Source organism: Gopherus evgoodei, chromosome 1, assembly GCF_007399415.2.
Source record: "Gopherus evgoodei ecotype Sinaloan lineage chromosome 1, rGopEvg1_v1.p, whole genome shotgun sequence".
In the NCBI taxonomy this organism is placed as follows: Eukaryota; Metazoa; Chordata; order Testudines; family Testudinidae; genus Gopherus; species Gopherus evgoodei.
The window spans coordinates 278,421,929-278,447,499 of NC_044322.1; the positions used below are offsets into that span (position 1 = coordinate 278,421,929).

General features: G+C 40.5%; 1 protein-coding gene and 1 long non-coding RNA gene across 7 annotated transcripts in view; one reads left to right on the top strand and one right to left on the bottom strand.

Moving 5' to 3' along the window:
* UHRF1BP1L (UHRF1 binding protein 1 like) overlaps positions 1–6,217 on the top strand; it is an 80,591-nt gene extending 74,374 nt beyond the window's left edge. For all 6 annotated transcript variants that reach the window (XM_030548463.1, XM_030548462.1, XM_030548465.1 and 3 more), the window contains 3 exons: positions 1,114–1,222; positions 3,913–4,094; positions 4,993–6,217. In XM_030548463.1, the coding sequence (XP_030404323.1) occupies positions 1,114–1,222; positions 3,913–4,094; positions 4,993–5,121 (420 nt within the window). In that variant the 3' untranslated portion in view covers positions 5,122–6,217. The remainder of the gene's footprint in view (positions 1–1,113; positions 1,223–3,912; positions 4,095–4,992) is intronic.
* LOC115644305 overlaps positions 1–25,571 on the bottom strand; it is a 54,836-nt gene that overhangs the window by 16,228 nt on the left and 13,037 nt on the right. The window lies entirely within an intron of this gene.

The window sequence follows — 25,571 nt, forward strand, 5'->3', positions numbered from 1 at the left end:
TTAGGCAGTTTTTAAGTGCCATTTGTGCCATTGGAGCAGCACAGAGGGCACTTAGTGAAGGCGTTTGCAGCTCAAATTGTCACTTAAGCACCAAATTGAGTGCCCAAATTCAGAAATGAATGCTTTAGCATATATTCCTCTAATTTTTGAAAACTGGTCTTCTGTATTTTCCTGGCAGGAAGGGCAGGCTCAGGTAAAGTTTTTTTGACAAAATAGTCAATTTTGTAGATAAAGACTGTACATTAAGCTGTTATTAATAAGAGGTTATGGGGAGTGAAGAATTCACTGTATGTGCTACCCTCACCAAGTCACCATGAAGTCAATCAGTTCTTCACTTTATGGCTGGATTGCCCATTTAGTGTGATATTTTCTTTGCATTGAAGTTGGCACACTGTTTCCTGAGTGAGTTTTGAGGGTTGTTTTTTCATACTGCAGTCTTTGTGCTTTGAAAAAGCTGTCACACTTTAACAATTTTTTTTAGTTATTTATCTGCTGATGCTGATAATGCTGTTGATATGTTTTCTTTCTGCTGGCATTAGACACATTACTCTGCTTGACAGGAACAGTGAGTCGTAATTGAGGAGAAACCACAAGCAGTTTGTGAGGCGTCTTTTGTCTGCATTGATATGGCTGAACTATGACAGCTATCATCCCAATGCAAATTCTTAAAACAAACAAAAAAACCGTTCCCCAGAGTATGGTGGGTGCAGCCCTACTGTCTTTAAAGAGTTCGAGGGACAATCAGATGAGAGATTATATAGCACTGGTTTGTTAACTTCATTTCTGGTGAGGGCTCCTGTACTAAAGAATGTCTTGCTTTGCTTTGTTCTCATTGAGGTATTCTAGTCAAAACTATATATGCTGACTTCAATGGGATTTCATCAGACATAAATTTGGCTCTTTGTGTTTTTGTAGGTCATAGTAATTTTAATGGTACTGACATTTTGTAGATATCTGATTAGAAAATGCACTTCTAATGAGAGGAGTTTGGGGGTTTCATTAACTCCGTTCAAATATGTTTAACTGAAGTTTCTAATTAGCTGGTTTGATTTCCTACCATTGATAATGAGAGACAACATTAAAAATCCTATTTTTATTACTTTTATTCTGTAGGATGACAGCCCACGTGATAATCTCTCAGCTCCTGAACAAGCCCCTGTAACACTGCATATTGACCTACTTTTGTTAGAGAGGAATGACGATGGCTCTTTTTGCATCAGAGGTGTGTATTGATACATTCTCCCCAAAATCTATCATGTTAACAATTGAAAGTACATGCTGCTATATTTATGTAATGTTTCTACTTTGCGTGAACATTGTTTTGAACATATAGCTAGTAATTAAAAGTGAGTTACCCCACAGAATTGCTAATCGCACTGTGGCTATGTCTATGCTATGAGTTAGGGGTGTGATTCCTATTTGTGTACATGTACTGATGAATATAATTGTGAATATAGTGTGAATATAAGAGGAAACACACCCCTAGTTCATAGTGTAGATGTAGTCACAGTGTACATTGTACATTACAACTGAAACTGAATACAGTCTAGCCAGGGAAAACAATCCTCAATAGCAGTGTTTTGACTGTGGCCGTGGTCCTGCAAGTCAAACCAATGGATGCATAGTGGTTCATATCACTTCATAGAACATGTATTCAATTCCAGATTCTTTCAGAGATGACTAAACACAATTTAACTGCTTAAATGTTGCAGAGAAGTGGAGACTTGTTATCTCAGCTATTTCTTATATATTACAGGTAACTACATAATGAACAACTAATTACTGTTATTTATTACTACTTATTTGCATTGCAGTAGCACCTGGAATCCATGGCCCCATTGTGCCCGATTCTGCACATATAATAAGGAAACACATTAAAGCATTGTATGACAGAATGCTGAACAAGCACTCTCATCACTAATTAACCTGTTACCCCTCTGGGAGGGGGCTGATTAAGGAGAGGAGTCCCCGATTGGAGCTCACAACTAATTAGCCCATTAAGAAGGAGAGTGGATAAAAGAGCACAGGAAGGAAGTGGGAGACGGAGAGAGGCAGAAGAGAGAGAGAGGGAGGCTGGGCCTGACATAATGGAGTTCTCTGAGAGGAGGAGACACCTTTTCTCCTCCCTCCCTTTTGGAGAAAAGACAGTAAAACTGGATGACATTGTGACTGCTGTGACTAATTGAATGTGGAAGGTGGTAGAATAAAACACTAAATAAACTTAACGGTGGTATCTACACGAGGGAAGACTTCTGAGCAATCTGTGTGAAACAAAGAGGACAGGAACAGTAGATACCATATCAGATGTAGTTTAAAACAAAAAAAATTCTCTGTCAGAACAAGTATCTGCTTGTGATTCTGTGTATTATGGAGGTACCATAGTAGATCCATAGGAAGAATTGCATTGAGATTTGCATCTAAAACTGGGATTTAACCTCTCTGTTACATATGAAGAACATACTTGTGTGCATACACTCATTTGTATGCAAACACGTAGTTTGGGTGTGTGGACATACACTATATACAGACAAATCATACTGCATAACAACATGTAATAAAGACTTATATTTAGAAGATGGGTCTTCAGCACTTACCTTGCACAGATACCTAATGAATCCACCTACACAAAGTGAGGATAGCTTGCATATATTTTTGTTTACATCATCTGGTACATTAGAATTATGCTTCTTAATCATCTTAGATGCTTCAGAACTGAAAACTGTGAGTGTTTATTATTGTATGTGCAAATATACAATTCTAAGGTCTGTTTCAATCATTTGTATTCTTCTCCCCATTCGGTAAAATATATTTAAGTTATAAAGTTCTCTCATGTTTCCCTATTCCTTTGGTATAGACGCCTCAGGTGTAGTGGATGCCAAAGTGGAGGTCAAGTACCTTCAGCAAAGAAGAGATGTGTATATCTGTATACATAGTTATGAACCCTGAAGTATGGGGCTTTTTAATACAATGGCAAATTCATGTAGTTTAGAGAGAAATGTTTATGAAGATTTAGATAACTAAAAAACTGTACCTCTTATTTTGCCCTGCCTGCAAGTACGTTAAACACACAAGTGTATCTTTAATCATATTAAATAGAAGAAAGTTTCTTTTAATGTTAAACGTGGAAATATTTTAAATTGTCTTGTGTTAAGGACCTGGTCCAGAAGGCTTTTCACACCATGTCTTCATATGTAAGTACAGGCCCCATCCTGACTGGAATCCTTGGGGTATGTCTACACTTCAGTTAAACACCCACGGATGACTTGGGTTCATGGGGCATGGGCTGCGGGACTGTACAATTCCAATGTAGACACTCAGGCTGGAGCCCAAGCTTTGGGACACCATGAGGCAGGAGGATCTCAGTCTCTAGGCTCCAGCCTGAGCCTGAATGTCAACACCACAACTTTATAGACCTGAAGCCCAAGCCCCAGGAACCTGAGTCAGCTGACACAGGCCAGCCATGGGTGTTTAACTGCAGCCTAGACATACAATAGGCACTATTGTAATACTATTATTATTATTAATAAATAGACAAAATTCCCATTGACTTGAGTGCAAGTTACATACATGTGACAATCCCAGTCTAAAATATTATTTAGATATACTTTTGAATAGTTAGTTTCCTTATGTTTAGTTAACTAATCATTTAAAATAATTTTTCCATGATGATGATTTTCATCATTGTTCATATTTACAATTTCTTTCTTTAAGCTGCCACACACACACACACACACCCCTTTTTTCTCCCTTCTAAAATATATACCTTTTATTTTAATGTGATAGTGACAAGATGATGTAAGTATACCTATACTTAATGTTAAAATTGTACTTGTTGGCCCTTTTAATTCAATATTAACAAGATTCAATAAAAACTAAACATTTCAAACTTCCTGCTGTGTGTCTGTGAAACAGATAATCAACCACTAAGCAACAATGTGTTGAACTACAAGAAATCGAGTGCTACAGTGCAGCAAGTGGGTGGCGTTACCAGAAACAGAATGCAGGATTATGTGTCTCAAGCCACACAGACTTCTCCAGAAATCCCCAGACCTTCTGCATCAAGATGGGCTACAACTGACTTCCTCAGAGAGGAGGTAATGATAAACCTACGTTAATTTTATTTTAATTTTATTAAATTGCATTGTAGTAATAAGCAATCAAAACTTTAATTGTTACAGATTATATATTCTGACTGTTAGAATATCATTTTGCTTGAGAAACTTGTTTTTGGGTGAACTTAGAAACAACAAGGCATAGACACTATACTATGGTTAAATGCAGAGGATGCAACTTTATTTAAAACTATTGTCGAATTGGGTTACCCACCCCAGAATAGCCGGCAGAGTTGTTCGAGTGTGGATCTCAACTGTACCAATGTCCTGGGTATACCACAAACCTTAGAGGGAGTGTGAAGGCCATTGCCCCCTCTATAGCCTCAAGCCTGCCCAGAGATTCATCCTTCGCACCAAGGGTAGGAGGGTTAAAATGAGATTGAGCCTCATCATGCAATATGTGCGCCCAAGACTCATGCCCATACTGCTTAGTCACACCTTTCCTAATCTAGCCACACCGGAACCTGCCAAATTTGAAATTGTGATTTAAACTTCCCAAACCAGACCTCTTGGATGCTGGGTGGCAGGTGAGAACCCACTCAGCAGTTTGCCATATCGTAAAAATCCCTGCTTTAGACCCCAAAACTGGCAATCAGCCTAGCCCATGGTGTCACCAGAGATCCAGCTACTAGATTAAGGGTGCGACTGACACAAGGAGCAAACTGTTGCATCAACCCCCCCTTGTGCTGCACTATCAGCAAATGTGAGCCAATTATCTAGCTCCAGAACATGTCTCCACTGCATCCTACACCATCACAGTTGCACCTCAGCTAGCAGGGTGAGCATCTGCGCCCAGCATTTGTAAATGTTACTGTGATAGTAGTTCTTTGTATTGGCAACTTTCTCCTAATACCTTTCTTTTTCAATTTAATCATTTCAGCTTATTGAAGAAAACGAGTGTCTTAAACAGGAACTAGCCAAGGCTAAAATGGCTCTGGCTGAGGTCCACATGGAAAAAGACACACTGCTTCATCGTATAAAGAGGATGACTATTGAACATCAACAGTAGTGGATAATATGTCCCAAAGATTGCATTGGAGTAAGAAGGGATGTATTTAAATACTGTTGTGAATTAGTGGAAGAGTCTTTTGACACGAGCATGGAACAACATATTTGTGGAATAAATACTATTCAGAGAATTTTCAAAGGATTAGGATTAGACACTGCAATTTTGTTTTTCTGTTTAGCCCTGTTTAAACTGCAGTGATGCAGGAAAAAATCAGTTTATTCTGTACTTTACTAATTTTCCTAACAACAAGGATATGTTTCTCTTAATTTTAATAATATCAGAGGAAATGTTAATTGGGGAACAGATCTGATGATGAAGTAGTTCGATGGGCAAGGGAAGATGCTTACATGAGTAATTGAGTAAAATGTGTGCCATTCATCGATATGTGGTATCTTTATTCGCTAAGCTTAAATGATTTTACTGTTAACATATTTTAAAGGAGATTACATTTGCACTATAAACTGAATGGATCCCATTCTATGGCCATTAAAACGTAATATAATTGGCTTCAAACTCGCCTAAAGTCAGTGTAACTGGCCCAGGCAGGATCACCAAATTTGAGTAATCTTCCTGTGGCATAGAGACGTACATTGCTCTCTTCCACTGCTACCTGAGTAAAGGATTGGGACCTTAGGACAAGGATCATAGTATTGGATACCCCTACTAGGTGAGTCCTTGGCTTTATTTTGGGTATTACAGTCTGGTGTAATTCAGATCATCACTTAAACTGTTCTCCCCCATGCAGAAGGACTTGTCATGCACAGAGACAGCAACGGATCAGCGGTCTGTGCAAGATGAGCTTTAGCCATCTTTACACACACCCCGACCCACGTGCTGCATGGATCAGCCATGCCCTATGTATTTAAATATGTAACTGTTCATTTGTTAAAACAAAAACTTACTAGGATTCATAAATTGTATATTACTGTGTTTGAAAAAAACTTTAGAGAATCATTAATTACCCTGTTGAACTTGTGAAGTTACATGGAAGTGTAATTATGCAGTTTAAACTGTGGGTGATTTGTACAAATTGAACTATAATTTTCAGCTAAAAGAACTGATACAAACGTCTAAATAAAAAAGCACAGAATACAGACTTTTAGAGTGTGCTTCTATCTGTTTTAGCAACAACAAACAAAAACGTGTACATTCCTTTGAGACTTTGTTTTTGCTAGATGTAATTCATTGAATAATGTAACTAGTGACCTTGTTGCATCTGGCAACTGAAGACATTTTAATTGATACTACACTTGTTGTTTCTGCACCATAGATTATTTGAGGGAAGTTTTGTTTGCAGCTATGCAAACAAATCTGTCATAGTCTTTAATATCCTATGGTTTGACTTTGCATATTCAGACTATTGAGCTGTTTTTAACTAAAGTTTAATGTAGGACATCTTGGAGTCACTGGAAACATCCATTCAGTGTGCAGTGGCAGTCAACAAGGCCAGCAGAATGTTCGGAACCATTAGGAAAGGGATAGATAAAAAGAGAGCAAATATCGTAATGCCAATGTATAAATCCATGGTACGCCCACACTTTGAATACTGCATGTAGTTCTGGTCGCTCCATCTCAAAAAAGATATATTAGAATTGGAAAAGATAAAGAGAGAGGCAACAAAAATGATTAGGGGTATGGAACAGTTTCCATATGAGGAGAGGATTGTTTAGCTTGGGAAAGAGATGGTTAAGGGGGGATATGATAGAGGTCTATCAAATTATGAATGATGTGGAGAAGATGAATAAGGAAGTGTTATTTACCCCTTCACATAAACAAGAACCAGAGGACACCCAATGAAATTAATAGGCAACAGGTTTAAAAATACAAGAAAGGAAGTACTACTTCACACAACGCACAGTCAAGCTGTGTGGAACTTGTTGCCAGGGAATGTTATGAAGACCAAAACTATAACTAGGTTCAAAAAAGAATTAGATAAGTTCATGGAGGATAGGTCCATCGGTGGCTATTAGCCAAGATTGTCAGAGATGCAGTCCCGTGCTCTGGATGTCCCTAAGCCTCTGATTGCCAGACTGGGACTGTATGAAAGGGAATGGATCTCAATAATTGCCATGTTATGTTCATTCCCTCTGAAGCTTCTGGCATTGGCCACTGTGAGAAGACAGGATACTGGGCTAGATGGACCATTGGTCTGACCCACTATGGCCATTCTTATGTTCTAATACAGAATTTGCACTGATAAAAATAGTTGGTTAAAATCTATGATTTTTACTAGGAATTTTTAGGAAAGGAGTAGATTGTACGTTATTTAAGAGCCCACCTCCTGAAAGCCTTACGCTGGTGAAGCCTCCACTTTACAATGGAAGTTTTGCCTGAATAAGAATTTAAAAACGAATTCAAGACTCGACACTAAAGGAGAAACTAAATATAAATCATAGGGTATGTATTAGGACAATGAAGTGTTGATAGTATAGTCTGAGACTCAACTCACCAGCTCCTCAACTGGTATAAATCTGCTTAAAGTTAATGGAGTCAGGCCAGTTAACACCAGCTAAGGATCTGGTCCAAATATCTGAGAGAGAAATGTAGAGTGCTTGCAAATGTGCTGCTGGGTTTTGGAGGAGTACTTTTCTGCCTTAAGGTATTGTTAATTATAAACCATAAGAAGGAATAAACCAGCAATACCAAACACATCCTTGCTAGCATGAGGCAATTTCTCTTTCACTTTAAAAAGCTACTTGTGGCAATACTGAATATTGGCACTCTGGCCCTGTTCCATTTGCATTCCAACGCTGAATATTTAGAGCTAGTTCACAGTAATGGGCAGTGTCTGGGAACAATTTAAAAGATACAGGTATTGTTGTTTGTGCTGCCTTCTACAATGTACTTGATGTTACTGGAGAAGGATAACATCCTGCCATTTAAATCCATGTTTTCTACTGAAATCATGTATAGGGAAAGTTAGCTTGTTAATTTTTGAAATGACAAAGTTTAAAAATTAAGCCTTAATATGTTAAATTATAAATGGAAATTGATGACCTCAGATTAAGTACAGAACTGTAATTCATGTTCATGTTTCTGCTGCCATTCATAAACCACTTAAGTCCTAGTCTTAAAATTTGTATCCGCAGCAGATCCTCTTGAGCCTTCTATTCACTGAAGGACCATCTATTATCCTTAATGCAGGCGATGAGGGTGTGTGTGTGGGGGGGGAAATGAAATTCACACTGAAAACTGACTCCAGAAGGCTCATGGCTGAAGTGTTGCCATGGCTATTTGCTGTTTTTCATGTGAATTTAAATTGGCCACACATAAGTTTAATGCTAATCCACCGTCTTTAGAAATAGTGTTGAATGCCCAATAACTAGGATAAGAGTTACAGCTTAACTCGCTTTTAGATCCCATGCTACCTCAAAGAACCATCCCAGCATGTACTATGCTTATGATATTCACATTAACCATGGTGCTAGATCATTGATAAGCAGTGATTTAAAACAAACGAACAAATTAAAAAAATCAAGTCTTGCAGAATTCCTTGCAAAGAGGCACACCAGGAATGCAGCTGCTTCTTCGAGTGCTTGCTCATATCGATTCTAATTAGGTGTGCCTCTTGGAATGGCGCCCCTATGGCGCCGGATATATACACCTGCCAACCTCAGTTCCTTCTTGCCAGCTACTCCGACAGAGGGGAAGGAGGGCAGGTTTGGAATGGATATGAGCAATACATCTCGAAGAACAACAGTTACAAAGGTGAGTAACTGTCTTTTCCTGGGTCCACCCACTGCCCCACAGCTCTCCAAGCTAACACTTTCCTTTACTTTCCCCTGCATACATGCAACAACCCAGCTCGCCCTGCCACCCAACTCCTATGGCTCTTCTAGTCCTCCCTAACATACCCGAACAACTTCCATGACTCTCCCCATAAATCGTGGGTGGTTGGCCCTGCTCCTTAAACCCACACCTGCTGTTTGCTGTAACTATTCCAATCCTTTGCTGAATTTGTAGTGCTCACAGGTAGGTCTAGCTTCTGAGGGCCTCATAATTCTCTTGGAATCACATATTTGACCTCTGTTGGCTAAGTCCAGATGACAGCAGGTTTCCTCTGGCTGATGTGACGTGTCCTTTAAATTTATTCACTGTTAGTCTCATTGAAGTCAATGATAATACTCACATGAATAAACATATCAAGTATTTTCAGGGTTGGGGGCATAGCACATGTGAAGATATTGCAGGAATCAGGAGCAAACAACCCACAATGTGACTGGATTTGGTGGGAACTAAAGTGAGTAAAAGGACTGTCCCTCTCAGCCTGGTCATTTAGCACAGAATGCTAAAGAACGACTTTAAGTAAGTTCATTTACAGCCAAGTGCTGATGCATTAACTCTCCCTTTTGAAAACAATGTCTCTTCCCTATTGTACAAGCTGAAAATGGTCTTAGTAACATGTTAATGAATAATGAAGAGCAATCAATCAGCTCTAAGTATTTGCTGAAATCTGTAAATCCATCCACCTCCAGTTGGGGCCATGGTGTGGGGCTGTACCACAAGACAACCTTGCCCTTTCCCATCCTAACCTTACAATTTGAGTTGGAATAGCAGCCCCAGGTCTTTTGCATCAGTTGTTAGAACCCCTATAGTCACAGAATCATGGACTTCGTAGCAGACCTGTGAGGTGCTGAACTGGAGACACTCTCCAGTCCATCCTATAGAGACTGATCCATCATGAGGATTAATGATGCAGAGCAACTCTGTACTAGTGTAAATTTCACCCTCTGTGGTTTTGTACCAGTGTAGGGCCTAATTCTGCATTCCTTATTTAAGTATAAAACTCCTGAGGTAAAGAATCAGTCCATACACATGATTACTACACAGGGAAATTCATTTAAATAGATGCTGTGTTTATAAAGAAATGTGTAGCCAAAGGCCAAACAAATTGTTCTTACTTCAGCTGAAGAAGAGGATCACAAGGAATCAGGATTAATTAAAACATGCCTGAATGTTGATCCTGGAATTAACGAGGAAATAACGCTTAAGTTTGAGCTATATATTGCATATATACTTTTATATTCATAAACTGGAATAAATCAGCAGTAACTCCATTGAGGGCAGTGGAGTTACACAAGAGGAAAACTAGTGTAAGTAAGAAAAGGATCAAACCCTGTTTCTTTAATTTCTCTTGTCTGTTAAGTAAATTCTGGGTATCGTAATGGACAAATTTGCCAGATTTGATGGAAAAAGTTCGCAGTTATTTTAATTATAAAAAGATTATAAAAATATTTTAAATGTGAAGATAACTTTTTTTCAACTTTCAGATTCCGCCAATCTTTTAGTGCAAGTTTCAAGAATGTGCTATAGTGTTGTTTTGAGTAACACAAATGGCAGAGCTAAGTTGTCCAAAAACATCCTTCTGTCAGCAGGTGCAGGGTCCCTCCCCAAATAAAGCATTCCAAAATAAATTAAGGCTATAGATAGGTGTGCGATACCAGATTGTAGAAAGGATGTTTCATAGGGAATAACTAAGTTACCCAAAACATACCCAACCTGATCCAGTCACAGCAAACCTGGGCAACAATATAATCCTAGCCCTATTTGCTTGTCATCGTCCTGCCATATCCCCTGCCGTTCCCTCTGCTTTCACTCATTTTTATATCTAAACTTAGTAAACGTTAAAGCATGTACTTACCACATCTTTACCCAGCAATAATTTCAGTGCTAAATATTGTGTTGGTTAAGAAAACTTCACAGCATCATTTTGGAAGAAAAAAAGGGAAACCCCACAATTAATAGACATTTTTAAATAGTTAGAGTCCATAGACAGAGCATAGCAGTTACTATATATATATCTTAGGTGGTGAGGAGTACAGCTGGGCCATCTGTTTGCACAGGAAAATGGTCTTGGCTGGAAAAGAACAAATATGTGAACTGGTTGGTTCATACGTTCACTCAGCACAACGTACTTTTTGAACCACCATGACCTGATTCAGTCAAACAATTTGTTAGTATCTCATAAATTGATCAGGAGACCTACTGAAGGAAGTGATACTCTGGTCCAGTAAAAGCTAAATAGGGAATCCTACCTTTAACAATTTGTCCTGGGGAACAAACTTACAAGTCATGACATTGTCGTCATCTCATTACAACGTCATCATGCAATGGTCCAGGGTTACTGTTGTAAAGCAACATCATCACAATGTAATGACATTGTACTGGTCAAGAATTATGTTTCAGAACATTGGAATGCCCTGTTGAAACTAGAATTATCATGCAAAAATTTAGACACTTTTGAAGGAAAAACACAGCTAGACCAACTAATTCTCAGCAGTAGTAACTGTATTAAAGTATGCTTCTCCCCACATAAGCCCCAAAAACACATAAGTACCATAACCTATGAGAGATCCTATCTGAAACCCCCACTGGATGGTAGTACAAGAAATCATGTATTACTGCTTCATTTCCTTATGGTTACCATATACTGTCATTGCTTGACTTCTTGTCTTGTAAGCAGTCTTGTTAAATCCATGAAAATCTTATCATGCACATTTTGAGTTTTTATCTTGTAGCGATGATTAATTTTTATGGCAATATTTAAAGTAAGGACATTTTTTATATATGCTGCTTTTATTTCTACTTTTTCTGATATGCTCAGTTTTGCTCTACTCTTTAAAATATTTTGCCAGTTCATATGAGTTTTTAAGAAAAACTTCAGTTCCTTTGCCTAGATTTATTTTAAAATGTATTATACATTATATTCTTTCTTACAATAAAATATTCATATTTACAGCATTTCATCATCTCTGCTGTTGAAATGCAAAGTCTTAGAAACTTTCTACTTCCTTTCTCATTGCATAGATAAGCCACTTTGCTTATACATTTTCAGTTTCTTTGTTTCGCTTTGTAGCTAGCTGGAAAATCTTTGTTTTTCATTCCACTCAATTCTAATGGAAGATATGTATGTAAATCCCCTTTGCTACTTCGAAAATGCCAGATACATTAACTTTATAACTGACTACATTCACCACCACTAGATGGCAATATAATAAGGTATTCTGCTATTAATATGAATGGAAAGTTATGTGGGGTCATTTCTTTCTAGATCATGTTTGGTGTCTCAAGAACTTCCAGGGAGAATGACTAAATAGGAATAAAACCAGTCCTTGGGAATAGTGTCAAAAGCAATCTCCATGAAATTTACCAAAAAAGTAGTTATTTCAAATTAAAAAAAAAATTAATTCCCACTCCACCACAACCCTATGCAAGTAGCTGGAGAAAACAGCATAAAACACAGATGCATTTTCATCCAGGTTAGTATTTAATCTGGTTGGTTCCTTTCCTCTAATCTCTTTAACAAAAATATTCTCTGGTCAAGATGCACACAACAGTAATAATCTACCTAGTAGCCTTTAAGGTCATAGTAACTGGAGAAACATCTTGTAGATATCCTTTCCAATATCTTGGGAGGCATGACGGGTTTGGTCACAGAGACCCCCTGGGACTGTCACCTATTTACCTCTGAGCCCATTTTCTCCGCCAGTTTGGGCTTTCAGAACCCTGCCTTGTTGAGTCAGACACGCTAGCCTGCTGAAGCACAGACCCAGAGTATGAACCACACACCGAAATCTACAGACTTAACTGAAAACGAATTTATTTGGGGTTTGGACCCAACTGGGCATTTGTTAGAGACAGGAACACTTCTTAAACTATTTTCAGTTAAGCCTGCAGCTTTTGGGGGATGTTGTACAGACCTGGGTCTGGGTTTGTAGCAGGCTAGCATGTCTGGCTTGAGCCAGGCAGGGCACTGAACCCCCAAGACAGCAGGGAAAACGGGCTCAAAGGTAGTCTCAGCACATCAGATAGTAGTCCCAAGGGGGTCTCTGTGATCTAACCTGTCACAGACCTAGACAAGGGCTTACCTACCAGGTCTCTAAAAGTGTAATCTCCAGCTTTTCATGTTGAAATGCTGAGTACAAGGATTCTGCTAAGTTGACTACTAATTGCTGTGAAAGTCCTCAGAGCAGCATATTAAACCTATTAATTATCCTGAACCCTACTGGCCACGTACAAACCTTTTCACTTACATCTGACAGTTTACAAATTCAAATGAGGACCTGAGTCAAAAGCTTTAAAACCATTTCCATCTGAAGAAATTTCTCAAGTGGTGATGACCTGAAAAGTGATGTGAAACTTTCCTCTTGCAATTATCAGAAGCATTTTCAATTTAGATGACAGAAAAGGTGTCCTTCAAAATTATGTTAATAAGAATTGAAGAGATTCCTTGAAATGGGAATGGAGAAACTGTTTCAACGGACAAAGACAACAGGGAGTTAATCTCATGCCTTTTAATTTTACAGCATAACGTGCCATATATTTGGCTGTTAGGAGTTAATGCCCTCAGTAAAGGGCATAGGTGGAAAACACAGAAAAGAAGGATTTGAAGTTCTTCCAGTGGCTCCATAAGCTTACTGATGGGTATTCGCTGACTTGTGGGATCTAATGGTAGAATCTTCCCCAAGCAGCATCCATTAGACCATCTGTGCACTCTCGCCTACCTCTCCCCTCAGCATCTCCAAATGTTTTGACTGCTAGGCTTTATAAGGAGGTGCAGCACTCTCAACCAAGTCAGTTCCTGCCAATCGCTGTGCAAGAAAAGTGAACTGTTCTGGTCCCTTCAGATCCGTTTTCTTCAATTCTTAGTGTCTTTATAATTGTTTTAGTATCGTTATTTAGTGATAAGTATAAGTTAGTTAACTTAATGAGTTGTGGGTTATGGCAGAATAGACAAAAAAAAAAAAGAGGCTGGGTGTAGGTGAATGGGCCTAGCGGGTAAAGCAGTGGATGACCAGCCTAATGGACAGAAATATGGGCAGCCAGGCCTTGTGGTTGGAGCCAAAGTTAGGAAACATGAATCGGAGACAAGGGTCAGAGATGGGGGTCAGGAACCAGGAGTCAGAGCCAAGGGTCAAACCCAGAGTCAGGAACCAAGCAGGAACAGGGTTGGAGCAAGGCTGGGAACAAAGCAGGAGCAGGATTGGAGCAAGGTTGGTAACAAGGCAGGCACAAGAGCGATTGCAATTGTAGTAATAAGTATTGAGCAGTTGTTGATTTAAGGTTGTTGCTGAGTTTAAACGCATGTCTGTTGGTTCCTCCAGGCAATCGAGCGATCTGGCCAATCAGGTGATTCTGCTGCAAGCCAACTGTGATTTAGCTGTGAATCCTCTTTTGCTCAATAGTGAGGAAAAGCCAGCTGGTCCCAGGCTCAACTGGACCCTATACTTCCTGACACCAGGATTCAAGAGAGATGCTTCATGTCCAGCTGTCTTCCTGGTATTGGACGACCATGTTAGATGCCTGAAGTGCTGGGAAGAGAACTATTTTCCTTCTGGGTGTTCCATCTGTCACACTTTCATGCCCAGAACTCACAAGGAGAGGAAGAACATTTTGCAGGTGCTTCTCCTTAAGGAGGCCCTTAAGGCTAAACCTGATTCTGGGCATGCTTCACATCCAAGGTCTAAGAGGCTAGTCTTGGCTCATGTGACTTCCATCAGAAAGTTGAAGCAGCTTAAAGGTTCAAGGAAACCAGAACCTTTTTCAGGTCCAGCTCTAGATTCTACTACTCAGGCACACAGGGCTTTGAAATCACCAGTGTTGGAGAAGGGCAGACTGCCTGCTATGGAACTGAGAGCCACGCTGTTGACTCCAGCTGTGTCAGTTCTGAAGAAAATGGCAAGGGAAAACATGGCCACTGTTACTAGTGCCAGATCCTGCACATCAGATTTGTTAGATCTGTCTAATTCTGACAGGGTCTCTACAGTTCTGGCTCTGAAACCTGGGCCAGTTTCAGCTTCGAGGATCAAGGGGGTGGATCTGAGTATTTCACTTGATCCTGTGCTGTTCTGATCTTCAGCTCTGGTTTCAACCTCTGCTCCAGTTTGGGCCCGTTTTCAGACCCAAAGAGGATTTTTACGTTGTACACCATTCAGCTTCTGAGTGTTCCTTGGATCTGAGTGAGGGTTTCAAGGAAGAGAGAGGTTTAATTGGTTCCAAGGTTGGCAGCATCTTCATCTGAAAGGAGAACAGGAGATAATTAGTTTTTCTCCTGATCCTTCTTTAGCTCCTCCTCCAAAGACTTCTACAGGGTCTCTATAAAGGCTCTCTCTCCATTTCTTTCCACCCTCCAGGTCAACTGCTGTCTTCATTGTACTCCTTCATGGATCTGAGGCCAGATCCAGGACTAGAGGACGACAGAGGAAGAATAAAGAAACTTGTTTCCTCCTTGTTCATGCTCCCTTTTGCTCCTCTTCTTGCAGGTATGTTCCCAGACCCCCGTTGCTGGGGAGACTGGCAGTCCTGGGCTCCATGGCCTTATTGGATGCTGTCATGGGAATTTTTCAGTTGTCCTTCTTATGGGTGGAGAGGTGATGTTTCATCTGCAAAGGATCTGGTAGTGGAAAAATTCTTGGATCCAGTTCCAGTGGATCCAGTCTGCATCTCAGACAGTGGTGCCTGATAACTGTCAGAAGAGGTAGATGAGGATATAGCTTCACTTTTTGAATAAGAGCATGCTGACACACTACAATCCTGATTTGTCACCAGATGAGCTTGTGAGAATGGCTTCTGCCTCTTCCCTTTCTGAGGATGCTCTGCAGTTCCATGGCCTGCTGGATCACATGGCTTCCACACTGGACTTACCTTTAGTAGCTGTGGAGGAAATCTATCTGGTGTTCAGCATTCTTGGGGCTACCTCCAAGAGCAGGATATTGCTACCAATTCTTGGTGGTCTGCTGCAGCCTTAATGATCTGCAAGCTTGATGGTCTACTGCAACTGCAGCCCACTCCTGCCAGCCTATTTCCAAGAGGACAGACAAATTATATTCCCTTGGAGAGGTTTTCATATTTTCAGAAACATGCTGTACCTAATTCACTGGTAGTGGGTTTAAGTCTGGACAAGCACCTTTCATCCCTACTGTTAGCAAAAGGAAGATGTATTCTCTGGGGAGAAAGGTGTTTTCCTCTTCCTCTCGTGATATTAAGGTGCCAAATTATCAAGGAGTTACAGCCCACTATCAATTTCGTCTATGGGAAAAGATGGCACTGTTTGCGCAGGTTTTGGTGGATTACAAAAAGAAACTGGAAAATGGAATTTGAATGGAGGATCAAAAGCTGACAAAGCACACTCTCAGGGTTTAATTTGAAGCCTCACATTCTTCTGCCAGAGTGTTTACTTCTGCAGTTATTCTGAGACATGCTTGCCTTCACTATTTTTCTCTGGCTCTGGATACAAGAATTAAAGTGGATGTTCTCCCCAGTGGCTTGCTCTTTAGTCTTGAGTTCTTCTATCAGGAAAGAAACCTTCTACTCTTTCTTTTCATTATCAGAGACAGTATCATCTGCAGTATTTCTTGACTTATTTTTGTCAAATCAAAGATATCAGCAAGGACACCAACAGGCTATGACTTTCCAGAGCCACCAGAAGAATATGTCTTTTAAATCAAGGCCTAAATCTAAACAATCTGCTGCTTCCATGTTGCCTTTGTTGAACATAAGGCCTCAAATTTGATGGGAAGATTGAGAATCAGGAAGTAATCAGCAAGTATTCTTCTCTTTCTCTGTTTGGAGACAGGCTAGTCCATTTTATCAACAAATGGGAGACTTTTTACATCAGACAAATGGATTTTAGAAATTATAGAAAAGGGCTAAATCATTCAGTTGAGAAATGACCCTCTTTCAGTTCCCCCTACCAAACCCCTTTTCAGAGAACCTTCTTACAAAGCTATTCTACTTTCAGAAGTGCAAAAATTGCTGCTGACAGCTGCTGTTGAGAAGGTATCCCATCACTGGAAGTGTCAGGGGTTTTATCTGAGATACTTTCTGGTATGAAATAAAAGATGGGGTGCAGGTGTTTGTCCAATTTTAGATTTAATTAATCTGGACAAATACATTTGGAAGTTTTCATTCCCTATGTTATCTTTGGACCCCATAATCCTTTCACTTTCAACTCTGGATTGGTTTGTGACTCTTGTTTAAAGGATGTACATTTTCATGTTTCTATTTGATGAAGTCATCAAGAGGACCTTCATTTTGTGGTAGCAGGATGCCATTTCCAGTACCAGGTGCTCTCATTTGGCTTATCCATAGCACCAAAAGTACTCACAAAGTTTCTCTCTATGGTAGCTGCTCATTTGAGAAAGCAGAGTATTTTTTGTTTATCCATATTTAGACAATTGGCTGTTGAATGCTATTGTTTGTGACCATTTTGTAAGCCACATTGCCTACACAACCACTGTTTCTTCAGCCCTGGGGCTGCTTATGAATGTCAAAATATCAAATCTTTATCCAACTCAGAGAATTTTATTCATAGATTCCATATTGGACTTGGTAGCAGAAAAAGTCTTTTTACCAGAGAACAGATTTTTTAAAATAGTGCAATATGTTTTAAACATTCAGATATGTCACATTCAGAAAGTAATTTTCTTCCTGCATCTCATGGCAGCTACTACTTAAGTGACTCTATTTGCACATCTCAGAATGGGACCAGAGCAGCTTTGGATGTCTCAAGTCTACAGGCCAAAGCTGGACAAACCTCAAATATGCTTTGAGATATTCTGGACTCATTGATGTGCTGGTCAGTCAGAGCAAATGTCCTCAGAAGCATCCACTTCAATCCGTCTTCACCATTTCTGAGGGTAAAGCAGATGCATTGAACTGTGGTTGGGCATGGGTGGGCGGCGCATCTGAGTCATCATACAGTTAAAGGTCATTGGGCTTCTTAGGAGAGGGGCTTACATATAAACGTCTTGGAGGTAAGAGCCATTTTTTGGCCCTCACATCATTCCTCCCATACATACACAGGAAGATTGTTGAAGAAGTGATGGACAATACATCCTCTATAGATTACATCAACAAACGGGAGTGTTCACTCTGCTCAGCTATGGTTCAGACAATCAGACTTGGGACTGGTGCATCCTCCCCTACCTTTACCCAGCAGCCCTGCATTTAGCAGGTCAGAACAACATGATTGCAGATCATCTCAGCAGGGACAGTTCTCAAATAAAGGACCAGGTCACCCACTGTGATATGTTCACTACGAGCTTTAACAGGAAATGTTACCTCATCGCTTTGAGAGCAGGAAGAGACAGTCAATCCATCTCGATGCTTTCCTTCTGCACTGGGGAAGGTGCTCTCTGTATGATTTTTTCCCCTTTCTGTTGATCCAGAAAGTGGCCAGCAAAATTCTTCAAGACAGAACAAGGATAACTCTAATTGCCTTGGGTGGGCCACATGAGTAGTGGTTTATGGATCTGCTTCAATTGCACAATGGGGTCTTCATTACATTTTCCTCTGTCTCAGTAGATAGGCAGAATTCCTATCCAGATCTGCAGTTCCTTCACCTGACAGCTCAGGCAATCGGACTTTGACACAGGCTACTCTTGAAAACACACATTCCTCCTTGTGCAGATTGTGCTACTTAATTTTAGAAAACAGTCTACCAGAAAGTGTTATTTTTTGAAACTGTCCAGTTTTGTGTATTGGATGCAGAGAAAATCCAATTCTTGCATAACATGGTTAAAAAGTTTATGAAGGGATTATCTAATATATATATCCCCCTACGATGGCATATTTTCTCAGCATAGGCCCTCAGTGGTAAATCAGATGGAGAAGTAACTATCAGAATTAGATATGATCTGAGGAAAATTACTAGCATTTGAAACAAAAAAACCTGACTCAGAATCTAGAGCAAGGACAGCAGAACAGAAAAACAATGGCAGCAGGATAGAAAAACAGAGCACTATTCTAATTTAGGGGTCTAAGTTAGTAGCCAGGGAAGCATAAAGCAACCACTAGGGTGAAGAAGACTCTGGTGGTGCACCCTGAAAGATGGGCAGGATTTGAACTGTCAGGGAGAGAGTTCTGTGGTGGAACACAGTAAGGGAAATAAGAGACTTAAAAGGGCAAGCCTGAGGAAGGCGGAAGTTGATTTAAGTTCATACTTTTATGCTAGGACTTTGTTAGGGCTTTCCAAGGGAGTGCCCCAATGTAGGGATAATACCTCCTTTTTCTTTTTTTCAGTAAGTTCATTCCCTTGTTTTCCATGAGTTGCCCCGTGTAATCTCTGGTTGTCCCATGATATCTATTCTGCCTTTTAACAGAGAGAGAGAGAGAGAGAAACCCCACCCTTTTTGGTGCCATGTGCAGCCCAAGAAGTGGGCTGAGTACAAAAAGTCAGTTGGCTGTCAGGTTGCTGTCAGGTCGCAGATCGCTGCTCAGGGACAGCTTGGGTGGAGCAATCAAGATGCTGCTGTCTATTCCACTACTTCAGAGTCAGACTAGGCCCTTGAATTGTACTTACCCATATGCATTGCCCGTTATAGCGGTAGCATACTGCACTCACTCTGCCCAACTGGGGTAGTTTGCTCAACCTCTGGAAGAAAAACAGAAGACTAGGAGAAAAATTGTCTTGTGAAGGGATGAGGTCCACCGGAGGAGCCAGAGCCTAGCTGTACCTGGGTATTGAGACGTCCAGAACTTGGAAGTTGGATGATTGTGAAACCTTATCTCTCCCCCACTTCCTTCTCTTTCTCTTCTCTTTTATCCCTGCCACTATCATGTGCTTGTTAGGGACTTGGTAACCACCAAACTTATTATCTTTGTTATTAAGGTATTAGTTAATAAATGTTATCTGTTTTACGTTATTTACCTGTCAGTTTTGATTTTAAATACACCCAGTGACAGATACAGAAGAGTTTGATCCTGTAAAAAGGGGTGGGATTTGGGGCCTAGGTTTCATTTCTCCCCTGAATGTTATGAATTTTAAGTGGCTTGTCTGTAACACTGAGTCCTAACCCTGAAAAAGGATCAATGTAGAGAGGTTGTGGGGAAGAAGCCTGCCAAAGGCTTTGTAGGAAGGAGCCCAGGAAGATAGTGGAGATGTTGACTGCTATTTATAGGGTCTCTGGGCTGGAACCTGTGTAGTGGGATGGTCCAGGTTTCCCTATCAGCCACTGGCAAGTTGGTATGAGTCCAGAGAAGGGTATAAGGATGTTAAAAGCCCCGAGGCAAGAGTGAGAGAACCAAGGGCCTAGAGTTGGGGTCAAAGACCATCATGTTGAGGATATTTGACTGTTTTCTGTTGGATTTTTTGCTACCCCAGAAAGGATGAACTAAATCATTACATACCCAGTGGGCCAAGTTAAGGGAAGAAAGACCAATGCAGTGATGATACAACTGTCAGCAGGAGTGCCAAACAGGGAGAGAGCCACTATGCCACACCTGGCCACAAGAATGCACTCCTCCAATGAGTGAGCACCTTCAGAACCTCTTTGAGGGATCCTGTCCCTCCTTGGGATCTTAATTTGCTGTCATTTACACTCAGAAAGCCGTCTTTTGAACTCTTGGCTAAGTGTTGCTTATATTATTTATTTATTGAGGTAGCTTTCATTATTGCCACAATATCAGCCGGAAGACAAGTGAGTTAAATGGCTTGATGGCTGATCCACCATTTACATCTTTTCATAAAGATAAGGTGGTTTTTAGATCTGATCCAAAGTTTTGCCAAAAGTAGTTTCTGAATTTCACATCGTACAATTCATTTGCCAGTATTTTTTCCCCAAGGCCACATACTAAAAACATAGAATGTTTTACATATTTTGGATGCAAGAAGAGTTCTTGCATATTATTTAGACAGAACTACAAGTTTTTGAAAATCATCTGGATTGTCACTTATGCTAAGAATCACATGGGTCTTACTGTGTTTCCCTAGACTGTTTATAGGTGGATTAAACAATGTTGAATGTAACACATTAGCAGAAACTCCTGTACCTACAATGGTATGATCTCATTCCACTAGAGCTGTGGTCCTATCTTTTGCTTTCCTTAAGCAAGTTCCCATTGCTGAGATTTGCAGGGCAGCAACCTGGAGTTCTGGGCACATGTTCACTAAACATTATGCTCTCCATTTGGCTTTAAGGACTGATGCTAGATTTGGTATGCAATCTCTATTTGGTTAGGATTGTGTTTCCTCCTCCAGCTTATTTTCGACTGCTTATCAAACTGCTTATAAATGGGAATATGCAGAGCCACTTGAAGAAAGTAAGGTTACTTACCTTTAACCAGAGTTGTTTTGAGATGGCTCTACAAATTCACAGTTCCCTCTCTCCTTCCCCTCTCTCTCCAAGTCCTTTTGTTCTTTCTCTGGGTTGGCAGTGGATGGTGAAGGACTCTGTATCCCCTTATATAGTCTTGGCCTCACAACACTCAGAGATGCTGAGGGGAGGCTTAAGAAAGGAGCACAAGCACTCCAATGGATGCTGGTTGGAGGACATTCTACTGGTAGGCATGACCAGGTGGCGAAATACCCGTAAGTGTGAATTTGCAGAGCCATCTCAAAGAACTCTGGTTATAAGTAATATTCATAAAATCTTTCAACAAATTTTAAATCACTTTATGCAAACTAGGCAAAAAGTATTAAACAGCTCAGTCAAAAAGTGCACAAACTGTACATCAAATTCTGACGGCCTCCTTCAGGAAAACTCATTTCTATCTATCGGTCTAGGTTCATATATGAGCCTCATAATCATTGTATCTGAATGCCATTAAATCTGTGAGAGTTTGCCTGAGTAAGAAATGAGTAAGGGCTTCAATATTTTTCCCAATGACAATAATCAGTGATTTAAAAAGTGTCGTCTTGTACCTTATGATGAATGTATGAGAGACACACAATCTACAACTCGTATAGTAGGCAGTAGCCCAATCCAGAACAACAAAAGCTTCAGTGAGCATATCACTGCAGTGATCCTCACTTAATTGGCTCTCCAGTCACTTTGTCACCAAATGCAAAGTTCTGATCCTAGTCATCAAGACCTTAAATGAAGTAGGACCTAAATAAATCAGAGACCACCCCCTAGTGGTGAACCCCATCCTCACCAAGCATCTTGCACTTTGCAAAGATGGTACAGTTGGAGAAACCCTGGGTCAGACTGTTGGGCACTGGAGGCAGAGCATTCTCATTGATAGAGACCTTGCCTGAACAATAGCCAAGACCCACCTTTTCACTAAACCAGTGTGCTTGATTGAAGTATCTGGGAAATCTCTACTAAGGTCAACAGGGCTGGTTCATATTCATTACCCTTTGTTAGAATGATGGACTAAAATTATGAGCTTGTACCATCCAGTGGGCTACTGAACAGTACAAGATGCACATTGTTGGGGGGAAAGGCTGGGACTGAGGGATATACAGGTGTCTCCCTGTATTTATTCATGGATGCCTGGGCATAGCATTCATGTATTCAGCGGGAGTGACTTTACATGTTGGTAACTGTGAGTGAACAGATCCAGGAGGGGTTTGCTGTTCTCTAGCAAAGCAATGTAATGGCCATGTGATTATATGCTATGCAGATGTGTACTAGGGACTTTATAGAACAAGTAAAACCAAGGTGCCTACCCTGAGTAATTTAACATCTAATTTAGATGTGAAGGGATTAAATTTTCCTCTTACTGGCTAGAACTTCAGGTCAAGATGAAGGCATATTAACATGATGAGGAAAACTTACACAGCACAAGCTATAGCAGTGTATCTCCTCTGTACATCCATAGCTAACCTTCAGTCTCCATGATAGAAGGCCAGATGCTCAGTCCCATTAGGCTTGCTGCACACTACTCTTGGGGCCAGATCCTCAGATGGTCTAAACAGTCATAGTTCCAGTGAAAGAAGCTAAGACAATTTTCACCAGCTTAAGATCTGCCCTACTAGCTGTACAAAGCAGACTTAAAATTAGCTTAAGTGACCAGCTGAGGATTCCCCTTGTGTAGAGGAATCTTCTAGTGATGTAAAAACATCATAGCCAGCTTTATTCCATTTTCCCAACCATCTTCCAAGTATAAGGGCGTGTCATAGGCATAGCTAAAATCTTGGGGTGTGGCCAAGTGCATCTGTGATCCAGCAAATGTTTACTTGCCAAAACAACTGGACTAAAGCAGTCAAGTGTCACTTAGAGCAGTCCTGAGGCTTTTTTTAAATTAAGGTGCACGTTGGACTGACCCTAAGATCAGGAGTCATAAAGGTGACTGACAGTCACACCTCTAAACAGGATACCATGCCAAAGAGAGCTTGGCCAGGCCCAGGAATCTACTCCAGATTAGCTAGCTTCTGCATTCTTGCTCTTTAAAAAAAAATTGCAGAAATTAGAAAAGATTTATTTGATCATCTAGTTAATTACACAATCTGTGCAGGATGGTTCCTTATTGAATATTTGCTATTGCTTTACCCATGCTAGTTTTGAATACTTCAGATGATGAGATTTCTACCATTTCCACTGAAAGACTATTCCCAGCTCTCACTGACACAACCATTGGAAGTTTCCTAATTCCATTTTGCATTTTTCTTATTTTAGATTTTTTCCCATTATTCCCAATTATACCACCTTATACCATGTAAAGAGTTATGTCCCTTCCTTAATCACCATTAACCAAAATGTATACTTTTGAATCTTTCTTCATAAATCAATAGTTCCCTCACCTCCAGTTCCTCACTCATTTTGGGTCAAATGATGCCCATAAGGCACAGTCTTGCATGTGGTGAGGTATCAAGCCACACCCTCTGCAGTGGGGGCTTCAAAAATATTCTACCTCAAGGGTTTGTGTACAGAGAAATTTAGTGTGCTAACCATCTAAGCATATGTCCAGACAGTCAAGTGCACCCAATGGTGATCACTCCACCCTGTGTAATAGACTTGATTTGAGCAAGGCTAATAACCATGTAGTTTTCCACTATCTCGTCTCCACCAGTGGAAAGGCAGTGACGATGGAAATCACTGGCAAAATAGCCCTAGCTGCGCAAGAATCCTCTTACTACCATCCCACAGTGCACCAGTTACTGCTTAGGTGGCTTGTCTGGTCTCCTTTGAGTACTCTGCTATGCAGGTATCATGTTTGTCCAAATACATTTCTACAAATGGTGCCGCATACACTAAGAATCTCAGGTGTGTTTTGTCTTGATGGTAATCTGTTTATTCAGCTCCCTTCTATGCCATTCACTGCTAGCATGTCTCAAGGAAGGCCTTCCTCTGAATGTACATCCAGCTGGCCAAAAGCTGGTGTGTGGCATGGGTGCACAGATTTAAAATGGAAGACAAGCCTGGGGGAAAAATGTTTTTAAGTCACATAGAAACTGCAATGTACCAACTGAAAATATAGGAGATTTGTATTACAATAAGCTACATATTGGGTAATTTTTTATAGTATACTGTATGTCAGTCCATGTGCTGGACTGAGGCACTTAATCAGCATGCTGCTCTTTCCTACCAGCAATCACATTTCATTCTGCATTTCCATTAATGCATGAAAAACAGTCAGGCATAATCTGAGAGCAAAGTGATGTAAAACTAGCACAGCACCGGAGGGCTGTGGGAATAATTATACTTTTCATTCGACCTGCTACAATACACCAAATGCATGTAAAGAAATTTAGTGGATATGCTCATTAATTTTAGCCTTTATTATTTAGGCAAAATTGCACCAGGTACAGCATGGCTGGGGGAGACACCATTGCTACTTACATCAGTGTTACCCCATCAGTTCACTTCCCAGTGGTTCAATTCTCTAGTGTAGGCACAACCATGCAGCTCCAGGGCATGCAGGAACAGCAAACTCACTACTATTAGAACCTTACAAGGAATGCAGCACATTCCCCATTGTATGTTTAGTCAGCTCTGCTAGCCAATATCTGAGGAAACAGGGCCCTGACTCTTCCCCGTTGGGGTATCTTGAGCCACAATGGGCACACACAAAGAATAGCCTGCAATTGCATCTTGCTGCTGTGTAGGGTTACGGGGGGGTGGGAGGGGTGGAATTTTCTTACATGCCTTCCTTGCTTGTACACCTGGAGAAGGGCATCATTTGAGCTGTTTTGCTGTTTGTTGAATTCCCTCCACCCTTCTGATAATGAGGTGCCCAGAACTGAATGTGAATTCAAGGCATGGTCTAATCAGAGCTGTATAAACAGAAGCTATTATTTCCATGCTCCATTATATAACACTTCTGAGTATACCATCAAAATAGCATTGTTTTTCCCCATATGGTATTGCAAATTGTGAAGGGACATACCTCACTCTGGTGGAGGGGAGTCTAATGAGCTCTTCTGGGCCTGTTCAGCTCTAAGAAGGCACACCTGCAAGACTTGTTCTGCCTGGAGGGCGGTGAGTTTAAGAATGGAAATTCTGCCAGAAGCAGGCCTCACTTATCCTGAGGCCACATGGTGCAACTGCACTGCAGTACTCCCCAAGAGGAGGGGCTGGAGGTATACCCCATTAAAAGACAAACCTGCTTATTAACTAAACCCAAAGGGTAGAATCCAGGAAGACTGCCTGATAGTCAGACTTTCTTTTGTTTTCATACTGAGCCCCCTCTCTCATAAGGGAAAGAGAGAGGAGAGGAACTATCTTTTGTCTATTTGTTTTATTCAGAGAAGCCCTTGTGTGCTACGAATCTGGAGGGGGAACATT